At 35.0% G+C, this 17065-nt stretch overlaps 1 protein-coding gene across 1 annotated transcript; it reads right to left on the bottom strand.

The window, feature by feature from the left end:
• Positions 1–144: 144 nt before the first annotated feature.
• On the bottom strand, positions 145–17054 carry TMA16 (translation machinery associated 16 homolog). The gene is made up of 7 exons (XM_039876289.1): positions 16916–17054; positions 10889–11001; positions 6708–6745; positions 5389–5473; positions 4085–4233; positions 2730–2772; positions 145–1309 (listed from the first exon to the last, which is right to left on the bottom strand). Exons 1-7 carry the CDS (start codon positions 16916–16918, stop codon positions 1129–1131), a joined length of 612 nt encoding a protein of 203 aa, XP_039732223.1. The 5' UTR covers positions 16919–17054; the 3' UTR covers positions 145–1128.
• Between the last annotated feature and the right edge of the window lie 11 nt (positions 17055–17065).

Below are 17065 nucleotides of genomic sequence, written 5' to 3'. Positions count from 1 at the left end.
AACCATGAAACCATCCTTTCAGATTACTAAAGCGAAAAGCAAATCAGCATCATTTACATCACTGCAAATGAAATAAGAACTTTAAGAAGTGAAATTATGAAAATAAATTTTATTTTTTATTTTCAAAAAAAGAAGCCATAACGCTTTAAATTGTTAACAAAATTTAATTGATAGCTAGGTAACCTCATATGGCATTAACATTTTTTTCTTATAAATATTCAGATACATTTGCATTGCATCTTTTAGAAAGACTAAAAGATACTTGCACTTAACAAGTTCTTTGAAGAACATTCTACTACATCCATGTTTTTCATGACACTTATACTAATAATTATATCATATGTCATTTAACTTACCTCTTAGAAGAAAAAAATAACACAATTAAAAAAAATTGGTTCTCTAATCATTAGGTCTGTTCCCACAGATAAAATCTATATCACTTTTCACAATGAGAAAGCAGAAAATAAAATACAAACAGAGCTAACCTGAAATCATGTGTCCCCTTCTGTCAAAGATAACAGATCAACATAGCAAGAATAGTCACTTCATTTCTTCTTTTACCATTTAACTGTGGCTCAAAGATAATAAATAAAAATAATGCAAAAGCCATCAGTTACATGAATTCCATATCACATTCTCCCTATTTTATGAGGAAAGACAAGTTTAATGTTTAAGAGGGGATTACTAAAATATTATTACTGAAAGACAATTTTGCTATCATCACTGCTCAAGAAGTACCCATAGGACCCTTTTAGAAAACAGGTTGCTTTCCAAACCACAAAATGTGAGATTACATAATCCCAAGGAAACATGAAGAAAAAAAATGAAAACATTCTCTCTCTTTATTCATATCGCTACCTCTTGTTCTGGAAATTCAGATTAAATCAATCTTAAAAATCATTCTTTTAAATGACTATATCTTTTTTAGCAATTTAATGTAAATAAAAAGCAACATTCATTTTTAAATAACAATCATAACACTGTTTTTGAAACTGCAAATGGAATTCTCATCATGTAAGAGAATAAGCTAAATAGCAAATTCTTGTATCTAGACATTTATCATAATCGATTCGAGTACAACTTCGAATAAATAGCTCTCTATTTATTTTCAACTCAAGTTAAGGACAATTAGGCCACTGCAGTCATTTCCTCATCTGAGTCACTTGATTCATCATTTAGTTCCAATTCCCCTAACTCTTTGTCTACAGTTGTAACAGTTTTCTTCTTGCACTTCTTGGGAATTGCATCATTAGCACATATTTTTCTCATTTTAATGTTTGGCAACTTCTTCAGATCAAAATCCCATTCCCTAGATAAAAGAAAAAGTATAGCATGTTGACGGGGTGTGAGGTGGGGAAACAGGAAAAAATCAATATTCGAAACTCTGAAAGTAGCAGAACAAAGTTTATAAATTTACAGCGGATTCAAATGCACTAGAAAGAAACAATATAAATGCATTAGAGAGAATCCCACATATTCAAAACTTCCAAAGCAATACAGGAAAATATTAGGTAGAAATTACAAGGAGACTCTGTTCCATTCTTCTATCCTTCCTAACCCAAACACTTCTCTCAATCAGGCCCTATGGTATCAAGAATCTCACCAGGATGTCATGCCTGGTGAATCTCCAAAATGCATAGTCAGAAAAGTTTTCTTTTCACACATAGTGCTAAGTCACAGGTAAGTTTCAATAATCAAACAACTTTTATGGTTATATTAGAGAACTTCATTTTTCAACCTCGGCATTTATTGTGACAATCCTATGTTCATTTATTTACTTTAGGAGCAATGTAAAGTTTGTTTTGAGACCTGAACTCCAACCAGCATTACTAATAGTCTCTGCTAATTTCTTCTCTCATATCTGGCTTTCTTTGGGGGAAGAACATACATTGTTTTAGAAATAAAGAGCATACATATATCTAATTAATTAATATTATAAATAAATAAATAAATAAAGGCATAAAAAGAATCTTAAGCTCTGTTATCTAAACTATAAAAGTGAACTACTTCTTACATATCATAAATTTTATTAGAGCTCATATTTTATACATATTAAATACTAAGTATTTTTCTATGAATTCGAAGTATATAAAAATATAAAATAAGCTGAAAGATTTCAAAGAATATGATTGGACTTAAATTTATCTAATTTCAATTAACATAACATTTCAAACCTATTAGCATGGTTAAGACCAAAATGCTTAATAAAAATCATTTTTCTAAAGACAAAGAAGCCATGTCTGAAAACCGAAAAACTAAAATTCTATTCAGTGGTCTCTCTGGTCAAAAAAGAGTACTATTAGAGAGACCACAGGACTCTCTGCTTCTGGATGACTTAGCCCTTCCCCTGGTATCAATTCCCATTAACCAACTCCTCCAAAAGAGGGTGCTGTGAACAGTTTGGAAATGTGACTCTGAGCCATCGAATCTGTTTCTGTTATTTTATCTTTCTATAAAATAAGAATGGGAGAAGAATAGTGAGATGTTCTTTTAAGTACTATATTAAAGTATTTTAAAATATTTTGAAATAAAAGCACGTCGCTATCATTTCAGTGTATACTTGGTGTTTCAAATAAACACAATTTAGGAAAATTATACTTTGATGAAAGAGAAAAGGTTAAAAAAACAATTTTCTTTCAGATGTAATGTCTAGACTCAAAAAGGAAGAAAGTTTACGTCTCATATATTTTACACATAGTTTTACGGAACAATAAAAATGACAGACTCACCTAAAAGTTTTCAGATTACCAGCATTTACAATATCTGGAATCTCTGAGAAAGAAAATAATTTATGTTCATTAGGCAATGTTTTCTAAATTACAACATTTTAGTTTCTTCATTTATTATCTCAGATACAACAAATAATAATTGACAGACAGCAAGACTATCCAAAGCAAAACAAAATATCAAAGCATTGTTATGCCAGATGAAAGTAAGTTTTGCAAGTATAAAGGGCTTAGTTTAAGAAGATGATTTAAGAAGAATGATATTAAATAATAAATTCTAGCATAGAATCTCTAAAACAAAACAAAACCACAGTAGTCCCCCTTTATCTATAGTTTCACTTTCCGAGGTTTCAGTTATCTGAGATAACCTGCAGTCCGAAAATATTAAATGGAAAATTCCAGACATAAACAATTCATTGACACCCTTCTGAGTAGCGTGATGAAATCTCACAACACCCTGCCCAGGACGTGAACCATCACTTTGTTCAGAGTATCCGCTCACCTGCCTGTTAGCCACTTAGTAACTGTCCTGGGTATCAGATCCACTGTTGTGGTATTGCAGTGCTTGTGTTCAAATCACCCTTATTTTACTTAACAATGGCCCCAAAGTGCAAGCAGTGATGCTGGCAATTCGGATATGCCAAAGAGAAGCTGTAAAGTGCTTCCTTTAATTGAAAGGTGAGTCTAGCACATCTAGCAAATTATGTTGCCAGACCAACTGATTTTTTTTTAAGAGAAGCCAGAAATCTACATTTTTTTCACATGAAATCATCACGTATTTTTATGAGGACAATTAATAAGCCAATCAAATATCATTTGTAGGCCATATAGCCTTTAGGTCCTCAACTATTTTGGGGCTTTGCATGCCTTTAAAATACCCTCTCCCATTAAGTGTTTTTCTTCAGTGTTGGTAAACTAGTAACATATTTGCCTTTAGGAAAGGTAAGAAATGTGACAATGCTAGGAATTAATATTTGATTTCGATAGTTTCTCAAGAATAACTGCAACAAGTATAGTTTGGTACTACAAGAATTATAAAGACAAGAAGGACATGTACCTTCTAAAGAAACAAATGGAGTTGGAGATGGGCAAGTAATAACTCTATAATAAAGCAAATAGGTATGCGCCAGAGGGGACAGGAAAACTTTACTTTTACATTAGAAAGATGTGATGTCACTGTCACAATCGAAAGTTTGGGGATGTAGAAAAAAAAAAGAATTAAAAATAGTCCAGATACTCACAAAAGAAAGAAAAACAAAGGAAGAAAATCAAACTAAACTTAGTAGAATAATAAACCTTTGAAATGAATCACAAATCTGATATTGCTCTGTATTTAGAAAGAAAGAAAGAAAACACACCAAGGCCATATCCTTCATACTGCTGTCGCTCACGCTCCAATGTCTGTTTGATGACTGTCTCCCGGGCACAGTGCCGCCTTCCCTGCCTGGCTTTGATGCTGTTATGTAACTCAATCTGCTCCAGCTCACTGCTGAATCGATTTAAATACCTGAAAAGTAAGAAAATAATTCGAGTCACAAAGTTTGTATATTTGGCTGATATTAGTTCATTTAAACATAATCCTAGCTTTCGCCTGTCCTTTGAATTTTTATATTCCTTTGAGTTCAAGTCCTCAGACCTCAGCCCTTCCCTGGATAACTCAACTATTCTCAAAATTTTACCAACCAAATCACTGCCTGTTATTAAAGTATCTGTTAAACTCCAGATCTTCATATGCAACCACTTTCTGAACGTCTCCATTTGGATATCCTGTAGAGGCTTAACACATCAAAATTGAACATGTCCTTATCCCTGTCCCCATCCATCCCTTGCCAAACCTACTCTATTTCTTTGGCTCCATATCTTAGGAAATAGTATGATCATTCATCCAGTTACTCAAATGAAGAATGTAAGTGTCCTCCTTGATTCCTCTCTCTCCCTTTTACTAAAGATTGAGACTTCTACCTTCTTCATATCTCTGTAATCCATTTCTCTTCATCACACTGCTACTAAACAAGCAGAGGCAACCACCATCTCTTAGCTGAATTACTGCATCAGCCTCTCAACAGTCTCCTGGCCAGAGCCATGCCCCCTTTCGGCCATTATCCTCATTCTTGCTACTATGACCTTTCCAAAGTTTAAATATGATCACCTCAAGTGCTTGCTATAAAAACCTCCCATGGCTCCCAATGTCCTTTGATAAAGTCCAAATTCTTAAAATGATATCTGATGTCTTCAATGAGTTGACTGTCACTTACCATACCTGTCATGATTCCCTCCTTGAACCTGTTATTTCAGTCATATGAGATATTTGCTAGATCACTATATATGTCACTCTCACCTGTAGGCCTTTTAGATTTGCTCTATCTAGAGGCTCTTCAAACTACCTTACCTCAATCTGCTAACCTCTAGCCTTCTGGTGTCATTTTAGATGCTATTTCCCCAAGAAGCTTTTCCAGATCCCAAGAACCTTTAATAACCACCACTCCGAGGCCCAGAAAAGTTACAACCTACTGAAGTTAAGAGGCTAGGATATGAATCCAAAGTCTTTTCAATAACAAAGGCATCTGCCCTTCTATAAATCCAGAAGAGAACTCTGTCTCTTTAAGAACCAGAAAAAAGGATTCCTTTTTCTGACTCTGTTCATAACATGTCCAGTGTTTACCTTTCAATTAATTCACAAGCATCCTTCTTTGAATATCCTGCTTTCTGGGGATCAAGATGATTTCGAAACCACTGCAGTTTTTCACCTACAACAACAAGCACCAAGATAAATACAAGTCACCATTTAAACAGAGGTATTCATTATAATTTTCAACATTGATATGTTTAAAACAGTATCAAAATTTATTTCAATGCTAAATATAAAGACTTGTGTGGGCTCAAAGCTAATTAAACCAGTCTGTAAGAAATTAAATTGTCACATTTTAATTTGGAGAAGAGACAGGAATGAGAGGGTTGCTTTTCTGTATATTTAACCAATAAGGATGTGAAAATTTTAAAAAAAGAGAATATTTTAATATAACATGAAGTTCTAAGTATTTAAAAAGTAAAGGATAGAACTTATCTAAAATCAAATAAAATGAAAACTTAATTAGATTAATGATGAAAATGGTACTTTTCATCATTAATAAGCTGAACATTTAATAAGCAGCAGGCACTGTGTCAAGAGCTTCACAATCCTATGAGGATTAGTAGTATTATTATTCTCATTTACACATGAGAAAGGTTAAGTAACCTGTCCAGGGCTTCAAAATTAGTAAATTCATTAAGCATACAACATCTGCCAGACACAAAGAACTAACAGACCTCACTGTTAAAAGTAAATCAAACCACTGGGGTCACTTTCAGTGAGATTTCTCAGTATTAGATATAAAGAAACGGCTCTACCCAGATACTGATAACCCATTTAGAAATACTATTCCATTACTTGATGAAGCATTTTTAAAAAGTTCAAATATTTTTAATTAGAAATAAAGCCTAATAGCACTATTTTGAAATCTCAGGCTTATCTGTAAAAATTTACTAACGATAAATTTGATGTCCCCTCCCCCACAAAAATTGTGTATGTGTCCACATAATTACATATGAATTGCTGTTTCCAAATTACTTAAGCCTTAATTCTAATGGTTAAGGGGCTAGAATTAAATTCAGCTACAGATAGATGATAGATGATTAGATAGATAGATAGATAGATAGATAGATAGATAGATATAGATAGATAGATAGATAAATAGATAGATAGATGTAGATAGGTAAATATAAACCAAACAATTTTTGAAAAACTGAGCTAGACATTATTAATACTGTTCTAAGAGCTTAATAATTGATTTTATTTTGTTTTGTTATAATCAAGTTTGGTAAAGAAAAATTCATCTAGATAAAAATAGTATTTCACCAGGTAAGTTAAAAGAAAAATAGGTGTAGGGCAGAACTTCACTCTACTCTAGCCAGAACATCAAATAAGTAAGGAAAGCCACTTACCAATAAAGTTGAGACGCAAAGCCTTTTCATTCTTCAACCTTGGAAGAAAAGGTATGTAACGTATTAGAAGATTTCCAAAGCAAGTTTTAAATATCTGTCAAAACAACAAAAAGAAAAACTGCCTAAAGAACCTAATTCAAAGATCATTCTTTCATACATATGAAATAATTATATTAATACAGAAACACTGAACACCATGCTTCTCTTTGAAATCACTAGAACAAAATGTTATTAGAAACATTTTTTTAGCTCTTCAATGACTAAAGGACACCTATAAAACAAATCAGTTTTGAAAACACAAAAGTTTGACTGCATTATGAATGTTCAGGCGGGTTTTGTAACATGCAGAATATCTGAGCACAAAAGAATAATGAATACCTTCTAGAAGATTGAGTGCTGCCACCAAAACCAAAATACATTACTTTTAAACTTCAACAAGAACAAAACGGAATGTTTACTTTTCATAAAGTTGAAAAGAATTATAATAATAAAAAAAAAAGAACGCATTTATTCTTAGAAAACAGTCTAAGTAATATATGCCTTCTTTTGTTGATACTTATTTAGAACTAATTCATTCAGAAGAGATCTCTGGATAGTTTTTGCCACACTTGACGCCACCCACTAGGGATACAGAAATGTAAAAAAAATCCACTGTCCCCACCCTAACAAAGCAGACCAGGTTTACTCTCCCACTTTTAACAATTAGAAAATTGGAGAATAAAATGAAGCCTCTTTTACAAAAAAAAAAAAAAAAATTTAGCCAAAGTTTGGGAGAAAATATTCACAGTACAAAAAAGAAAAACAAAAAGACTTACATGAAGAATATACAAACAGTTCTTCCTACTTAATGATATACAGACAACCTAATATCAAAAAGGACAAAAGATTTTAACCAATTTTTTCATCAAACAAAAGGCATATAAATGACCAATAAGCATATCGAAAGATATGTGACATCATCAGCCATCAAGATTACAAGTGTGCAAATTGAAACCACACTGAATACTACGATACACCTACTAGATTGGCTGAAATTTAAAAAAAAAAAAAACTGATAATACAACGTGTCTCAGAGGATACAGAGCAAATGAACACTTATACACTGGAATAGTATGATCATTTTGGAAAAGGCAATACTTAATATCATCCCTTTCAGATGACCTGCAATTCTTAAAAACTTAATTTCTTATAATGACCCAGCAATTCAAGTTCTATGAACTGAAAGAAAAATGAAAACATGTCTACACAAATATCATGCTGAGAAATGTTGCTATGCTAAAAAATCATAAAATAAAGCTAAAATCATGATACAGAATAGCCATTTGCTGCCTATAAATTCTGCATTGCTTGAAATGTGCTAGTCTTCAAACCATACTAGTTTCTTTTAACATCAACAGAAGCCATATCTCATATAGTTCTAAATCAGAGCATTCAAATACTAAGGATGAAGAACATGTTTGAAATCTTACTCTGTTGCTATTCACTCTTGCACTATCTTTTAGTAGTCAGAGGACATCAGTAAAAGTCAATCTGATCAACCTAGCGGATTCGTATTCTCTACCACTGGCCAAAGGCACTGCATCCTAACGGGTAATGTCCCTCATTCCTCACCCCACACCACCACCTCTCTTTCTCCCTAAAAAAAAAAAAAAAAAAAAAAAAGAGCCTTACGAAGTGGGACAAAGAATCCTGGGTTCCGTGAAAAAGTAGAGAGACTGGAGACAAGCTTCCTGGTTACCTATGTTCCTTAGAAAACTAAGCATCTTTGGTAGGCAGCAACAAGAGGTGGTAGTATCTATGATGGTCTCCACTGATCTTTGCTTCTTGATAGTCATGTCTTTGAGTGTGGCTGGACCTAGTGACTCACTTCTAACAAATAAAACAGTACAACAGTGATGGATATCATTCCTAAATTAGGTTACAAAGATGGTCTTTTATCTTGGTCACCCCCTCTCGCTCTCTCTGAGCCTTTGCTCTGGAGGAACCAAGCTGTCGAGTTATGAGTAGCCCTACAGAGAGGCTCACATGACAAGGAACTTATGTCTCCAGCTAACTGCCAGCAATGACTTGAAGCGTGCCAACAGCCACGTGAGTAAGCTTGGAAGCAAAACCTCTGAGATGAATGCAGCCCCAAACATCATCTTGATTGTAACCCCGTGAGAGGCTCTGAGCCAGAAGCACCCAGTTAAGTAGCAACTGAGATTACTGATGGAGAAACTGTGTTTATTTCAAGCTGTTTAAGATGTGTGGTATAATTTCTTATGCAGCAATCAGTAATTAAAGCAGTATTTGATAACTGCTATTCATTTCTTAAAAGCCACAGGCACCTTAAAGTCAAGTTAAAGTCCCATCAATACCTTTTCTATCATCCTGCTTACAGCTGTCCCAACAGTCTGAGTATCTTGTCACCAACCAACTTTTGAAAAATACAACTCAGCATTTCTATCTTCCTGGAAGTGGTGCTCTAGTGCAGGAGATGAGCAGCATTTTAAGATGATATTTGTGACCATGCTCCCATTTAAATAAAAAATGATTCATGATCAGTGATGCTGACGCTCAAAAAACTGACACCATTTGATGTGGCAGGCAACATACTGAAAAGCTCTATTCTCGGGGTTACTTTGTCTTTATTTAATTTGACTCAGAGCTCTCTCTGTAGGAACAGCCCCATCCCCACATTGTTTCTGGAAAAAAATCAGCAGTAATTGTCCAAGATCGTGGTTACCTGAATAATATTACCAGTTGGAGGCTTACAAAAGCCTGACCAAAAAATTTTAAAGGAAAAACTGGGAAATGAAAGGTCCATAGAGGGCTTTGAAAAGCTTGTTCCAACATATTCCCGGGAATCTAGAATGCCATGTGCATATTTAGGACTAGTTCATGCCAAGAAAAGATCTGAGAAACATCTAATCTCTCACCTCTGCCAAACCCTGAGGCTCTGTGCAAACAAGAAACGAAGTCTAAGTAAAATGCAACTGGAGTGTTGAAGACATGGCCAACAGATGCACAGAGTCCCTCAACAAAGGCTGAGAGAACTCTTAGTTAAAGGAATTCAGAAAAATCTTTGTCTAGATGTTAGCTGACCACTAACTGAGCAGAAATTTCAATGGCCATACACAACAAACAGACTTTACAAAATCAGTCCAGAAAAAGACACAAAGCAAACAACAACAACAAAACAGCATACCTGAAGATAGTATAAATGTATATTTGTTTGTACCACCTTTCTTCTCATTTAAGACAAAAAAACAATAATTATGAACTGTGTTTATGGCCTTAAAATGTATAAAGATGTAATTTATATGGCAATAATAGTACAAAGGCAGGAATGGGAATGAAACTATAGTGGAGCGAATTTTTGCATACTATTGAAATTAATTTGACATTAACCTCAATTAGATTGTTTTAAGACGTAATCTCCAGAGCTGCAACTAAGAAATAACTCAAAAAAATAATGATCTCTACTTTCCTAAACGATTTCCATATTACTAAATCAAATTACTAAATCAATTCTCAGTCCTCATATTAAAAAACAGCAAATGACATAGGTCGATCATCACCTTCTCTCTGAAACACTATGTTTTTTTCTTCCTTCTCAGTCTCACTTGTTGGATCCTCCTTTTTCTAATCTCTCAATGGTGAAGGGCCTCTGGACTCAATCCTTGGCTCCCTTCTAACCCTTATCCACACTTACTCATTAGGTGACCTAACATAGTCTCATGGCTTGCAGTCTTATGTAGATGCTGATGGCTCCCAAATTCGTGTCTACATCCCCATCCTAGGCCTCTGAACACTAAACACATCCAGCTGCTCATTCAATATCTCTTTTTATATGTCTAATATGTATTTTAACCTATATGCCCAATATATATATGTGCTTAGCTCACTCCCTCACATCTTTTAGTTCTGTTTTTCACCAATGCACAATACAAATTCTTCAGAGAAGACTTCCATGACTACCCAATGTAAAATAGAACTTCTCCCTCACTCTCCATCCCATAGTCCTTTTTAGTTTTTCTTCACTGCACTCATCATAACCTATTTAAATTTATGTATCTCTTACAAGTAAGCTCTATAAGAGCTGAACGATGCATAGAAGATACTTAACACATTCATTAAAGGAAGACGAGGAATATTGATGAGGGAGAAATGCACAATACAAATGATAAAAAGACACCTACTTTTCCTTTTTTTCTTGTTTGTGGGTCTCTCTTGTAATTTGAGCTGCTTTTCTACTATACGGATGGATGACTTTTTTTTCCCGTCCTGCATTTTTTCCCTTTGGTGCTTTAGGCTAAAATGTAAGAAAATATATGACATATATGTCAGATACATAAGTGATTTCTGTCAAAAAAAAATTTTTCTTCGGAAATAAATTTTAAAAACAGCAATATAACAGAAAAACTGAGCCAGAAACGCTATATAGTAGGAGTCAGGAGATAAGCCAGACCTTTTAAATAATTCAAAGTCTTTGTTTCCATGGTAATAACAGAAAAAATATATTCAGAACTACTCTCCACATAAGGTAAGAAAATAAACAGAAAGGGTCAATAAACACAGCTCTTCAACGGCTCCACCTTCAATGTGGACACAGAGAATGCAGATAGTGAGAGGACACAAAGTTGGAAATTTGTTATAGTTAAGAAAGTTAAGAGGGGGAGGCAGAAGAAAACATAGCATGTTAATGGCAGCTCGACTGTAGAAGTTACACATATTACAGAGTGGGCAGTGAACCAAACGAAGTCAAAGCTGGGCTCATAGGAAAATAGGAACGGAGAAAATAATGGAGTCCCTCTCCAAATTAGCATATCCAAAGGAAACAAATTATTTTCCCATTCAAGTCTTATGCCAGTTAATTAGGTCACGATTTAATCAGTCCTCTAAACTAGACATTTCAGTAATTCTTTATTCCTACATAATTCTGTATCTTATCACACCTGTTATTTTGGAATTAGGTTTGCCTTCCTATAATTGAAACCCAAAATAATAATGGCTTAACCCAGATAAAATTTAGTTCTCTCATGTAAAAAAGTAGAAGCTGGAGGCTCTGCTCCACAAAGCCCTCAGAGATCCAGGCTCCTTTCATCTTGTTATCTGCCATCCTCAGGCTATGCAATCTCCTGCATGTCTATATAGTCCAAGATGGCCCAATACCAGCTCTAAACTCCAGCCAGTGAGAAACAGAAAAGAAAATCAAAAAGTATACCACTTTCCTTTAAGAGCAATATTTGGGAAGTTGCAGATTCTTCTGCTTGCATCCCACTGACCAAAATTTAATCGGAGGGTTATATAAAGGAGAGTTGTAAATACAATATTTAGTCTCAGAAAAAAATAAATTATTATACAGGAAAAGGAAAGTCTATTAGGGGACAGCTGTCTCTAACATTCTTAATGCTCCACAGGCCAAGTGTTTCTAGAATCTCTTCAAAATATTGTTACTGCCTTAATTCAGCCTCATCTTTCATGACTACGGTGGTCTTTAGGTTCTCACTAGCCCTTTTTTCATGTAAGTCACAGAGATTATTTTTCTACAGCACTAACTCTACTAGCTCAGTTAGGTCCCAAGTCCTTAACCTGGAAAACAACCTAACCAACCCATGTCCCCAGCACCCTTTCTCTTTCTTAAAAATGCCAGCATCTCATTCGTATTGGACTTCTTGCCATTTCCAGGACACATCTTGCTGTTTTATAACATCTTGAGACTGTACTTATTACCTCTGCCTGAAAAATCTGTTTCCTTATTTGTCCTTTGATAGGACAAGTCAAAGTCATTTCTTCTGTAAAACTCTCCAGGTAGAATTAAAATGACCACCAATTTCTCATTTATACATTCATTCATTCCTTCAACAAATATTTACTAAAATATTCGACAAATATTGATTGCTCACTTCTTGATAAACCTGAAGATAGCTCCAAATCTGAAACCCGGAATGGTATTGGAAGTTGGTTCCAGTTATAAGGGAATAAAGAGTAAAACCATCATAAAAAAGTATGTGCATTCTTTCATGTATCTCTCTGCACATGTAGAGGTGGGGGTGAGGGAAGGTATGATAAGGATTTTTTATGCATAAAGTTTACCTAGCAAGCATGAATCAAGTAAAAATTTTCAGAATTCATGGTAGGTTGCCCCTAAGATGGCCTCCAATGAATCCCACCTCCTGATATTCACACCCGTGTGTAATCCTCCACCCTTGAGTGTGGACCTAGTGACGCATTTTTAAGAAACAGCATTTGACAAGTGATGAGATTTCAACCCCGAGTTTAGGTTTTGGAAGGACTGGCTTCTATCTGGCCTACTCTCTCTTTTGCTCTCTCATTTGGCTTGCTCACATGGAAACCAACTGTTAGGTAGTGAGCTGCTCTATGGAGAAGCCTATGTGACAGATAACTGAGGGAGGCCTCCAGCCAATAGCCAGTGAAGAACTGAGGTCTGCAGTCCAATAGTCCATGAGATGAATGTACCAAGAACCAGGTGAGTGAGCTGGGAAGTAGATCCTCCCAAGTTGTGTCTTGGGATTAAACCACAGCTCTACCTTGATTACAATCTTGTGAGAAACCTAGAGGCAGAAACCTGGTAAGCCTGACCCACAGAAACTCTGAGATAATGAATACTCCTGTTGGAAGCCACCAAATTTGGGGATAACTTGTTACACAGACAGGGAAAACTAATGCAAGACCCCTTCCCCCCAATAAAAAACCAAAGACGTGCTCTTTAAAAGATATCTTTGTTTCGTAGCCTAACAAATAAAATGAAACAAGTCACAAAAATCTCAAGAAAAAAACACTCTCCGAAGCCAAAATTTAACAATTTAACAACTAAAGTTACAGAGCCATGTAACACTATTTCAGAAGTATGTTCAAGTCTATAGAAAATTTTCCTTTAAAAATTTAAAAACTTTCTTTAGAACAAGAAATAGTTTGATACCCTTGGAGTATGAAAATGTCCTCATAGCTTTAGAAGATCACTAAGAACCTCTGAGACTGAGTACAGAGAAGGTACAAAGAAACTGAACTTGTATTCTGACTCAACTGTAGTTTATGATTCCTTATAATAACTTATTCATGAAAAGGTTGCCTCAAGGTAGGGTATGTATATATAATAAGACACAGAAATATGTACAATAAAACATTAAATTTCAAAATATTTTCATATTTTTCAACATCTCACAATAAAAAACAAAATGCTTCAACAGGAGAAAACTGAAGTAAAACCCTATCAATAAAATATTAATCTATTAAAGACTCTATTAAACTAAATATCTCTTAACTAAAAAAGCAATTAATTTCCATTAGTGGGGGGGGAGGGTTCTCCAAATTTATTTTGTAAGAGTATCTGACAATTCATGAACAGTACAGAATATAAACATATAACAAAACTGGGGAAGAGGGCTTAAGGTGTATTTTCTATGGAAGATTAACATTTTATGTTTTAAAAGCAACAAAGTTAACTTTCAAAGATATAGAAAAAATATAATTTCTTTTCATAGACTGTTTTGAATAACTATGCTACCTTTAAAAAGTTTCTAGCAGCACAGCAATATTCCAGTTGGAAATCCTTCATTGAAAGTATCTTTCCTACAATCTTAGTGATTACTTCAGAAAACTGATTCTAAACTATTCTTTAAATTCAGAATTTAGAGTAATAGACGAAAACACACAGTTTACTCAAAAAAAAAGCAACAGAGAGTTATGTCAGGGGTGATATGCTTCATATATTCCTGTTAAAATAAAAAATAACCAAAAAAAATAGGAAGTAGATTGGTAGTTGTCAGGGGTGAGTGGTGGGGCAAGCAAATGAGTGACAGTGATCAATGGGTACAAACTTCCAGTTATGAGATGAATAAGTTCTGGGGATCTAATGTACACCGTTGTGACTATAGTTAGCAATACTGTATTGTATACTTGAAAGTTGCTAAGAGAGTAAATCTTAAAAGTTCTCACAACAGGAAAAACAATGGAACAATGCTAAATAAGGGATTATTAACTAAGCTTATTGTGGCAAAAATCATATATGTATAACAAAATATGTTATACATATTATACTTACACAATGTTATATGTCAATTATATCTCAATACAGCTGAAGGAAAAAATAAGATGTATTAGTATTAGGCTGATTTGTTGTTATAGCTTACATTTATAGGTGTGAACCCAACAACACACAATTCTTGTCATTAAGGAATATGTAGGTAGTCAGTTATAGTTAATGCCCACAATAATCAAGGGAGGATGATGGTACACTTTTTAATGGTTTATAATCTAGCTAGGTAGATAAGCACACTTATACTCTATAATGGGCTTATATTTTTTTAAAAAAAGAGGGAGACCAGCACCAAACTTAAAAGCACTAAAACTTTTTTAAATGCAGAAAAAGTGTTGGGTGGGATGGATTAGTTTGAAAAGATTCATGTTGGAAGTTATGTAGATTACATCAAATGAATAAAAATATATATATATATAAAGAATAAAATAAAATAAAGATTCATGTTAGTTAAGTTTTGATATAAGGAAAAGGTATGAACTTTTGAAGCTCCAGGAAACATTCACAGTAAGGGAAAATAAATGAACAAAGAAACAAAGGTGGACAACTACTAGTTGTACCGTTACTATTTACTACTATTACTAAAGTTAATTACAACTAATATTTACTAAATATGAGATCAAGATAATTGGTTTATATTTAATTTTCACAATTATCTGAGGTAGGCACTATGGATATCCCAATTTGATAGGGCAACTGACATAACTTAGCAAAGACAGGTGCCAGACTCAGTCTACTGGGTTACCATAGCCCACATTCTGAGCTCTACTGAAATAAGTTTAGAGTAACTGATAGAAGTCTAGATAGAAAACCTCCAGTACTGAGCTGAGTTTAAATTCAAGAGAGGATGCAGCAGTCATGAAGACATACCAGAAAAAATGACAGGGCAGGAAATGTGCCAAGTAGAACAGATTTATAAGTCATTCTTTTGACTCTTACGATAGGGCAATATGCTACTACTATAGCCTGACAAAGTGAAGTTCTGATAGTCAGGGACAACTACAACCAAATATCAACAAAGCCCCGAATCACTCACACAATCACATTATTAATGTTTTAATGTTCCACTCTGAAAAGGAAAAGCTATGAAAGAAAATTATAAAGGGTTGGATATAGCACAAGTGTAGTGATAAGTTAAAGAATGGATTTACACAAACGTGAATATAATCTAAAGCAAAGACTACAGATAAGACATGAAAGATAAAAATGACAGCCAAATAAAAAAGAAAAAGAAAAAAAAAGTTGAGGCCAGAATATCATAACTTTTACCAGGTTACAACCTTCATGTTGTTTTTACTAAAAACTAGTTGAAAATGAATATTAATAAAACATGAAACTATTCAAGAATTAGTCTCAAGAACATAATATGTGAAAAAAGCAAGAAGAAACCACAAATAGTTTTGAAATACAAATGTAAGTGGTAACTATAAAGAAAAGCAAGGGAATTATAAATACAGAATTTAGATATTGTTTCCCTTTGAGGGGCTCCTGAAGGTTATAGGATCAAGAAGGCGAACAGAGGCTTTCAAAAGCTATGTTGTCTTATTTCTTTAAATGGATAATGGATTAACGAGAGTACTTGTACTGCTAATCTTTACTCTTAAGTGTTATATAAACACTCTTTCACGTCTGCTCAATTTTTAATAAAAATAACAATACAGTTTCAGTGCCCTTATGGGAATAGGAGACGTGAAGGCAAGATTTGGGGCGGGAGTGGGTCACTAGAGGGTGGTGAATGGACGCCAACAAAGAGGCGACTGAACCCACCCTGTTTATACCGGTAGAAGCGAGGCACAGGTGTATGGAAGAAGCGCTTCCACGAGTTTTGCCGACTCCTTGCAACCCCCTACACTGGTGAGTAGCGAAAAATGTAAAGGTGCGGATTTTTCCCCGGAGCGGAACCAGAGGCCGGGAAGTTTAGGCACGAAACGAAAAGTGGCAGGGCGCCCTGTGAGCACTTCAGAACTAAGAATCTGAACCTGATGGTCCGGACGCTGGGCCCGGGCCCCTCCTTCGAGCTGCCTAGCCCCCCAACCCCTGTGTGCAGCCCAGTATAATCACTTCGCATCCTCCTCTCTCCCAGCTTCCCAAGACCTCCCTCTCCCGCCTCCCCAGACGGATGGGAGCCTTCCAGGGAGACAAGCGGGTTCAGGGGAGCGGGCCCCACCATGGTGACGTCCCCGCAGCCCCGGGGGGAGCTTCTGCACTCCAGAGCCCGGCAACCTCACCACCAGCAGAACCAGCAGCTCACCGTGGAACTCCTGCCCAAACACACGTGGGGCCGAAGAAGCTTGGGCGGAGCCGACCGGAAGAGGAG

This window comes from Pteropus medius, unplaced genomic scaffold, assembly GCF_902729225.1.
Source record: "Pteropus medius unplaced genomic scaffold, Ma_sr-lr_union100, whole genome shotgun sequence".
Classification (NCBI taxonomy): Eukaryota; Metazoa; Chordata; class Mammalia; order Chiroptera; family Pteropodidae; genus Pteropus; species Pteropus medius.
Note: the sequence above shows the minus strand (reverse complement) of the source record. Positions and strands in the feature narration are given on the sequence as shown.

What these genes read in the sequence shown, in the direction of transcription:
- TMA16 (XM_039876289.1), bottom strand. An exon ending in TTTGCGTCTCAACTTTATTG is followed by an intron (nt 5,474 to 6,707) that starts GTAAGTGGCTTT and finishes TTGTTGTTGTAG; the next exon opens with GTGAAAAACTGCAGTGGTTT. An exon ending in GGTAATCTGAAAACTTTTAG is followed by an intron (nt 1,310 to 2,729) that starts GTGAGTCTGTCA and finishes TCTTTTATCTAG; the next exon opens with GGAATGGGATTTTGATCTGA.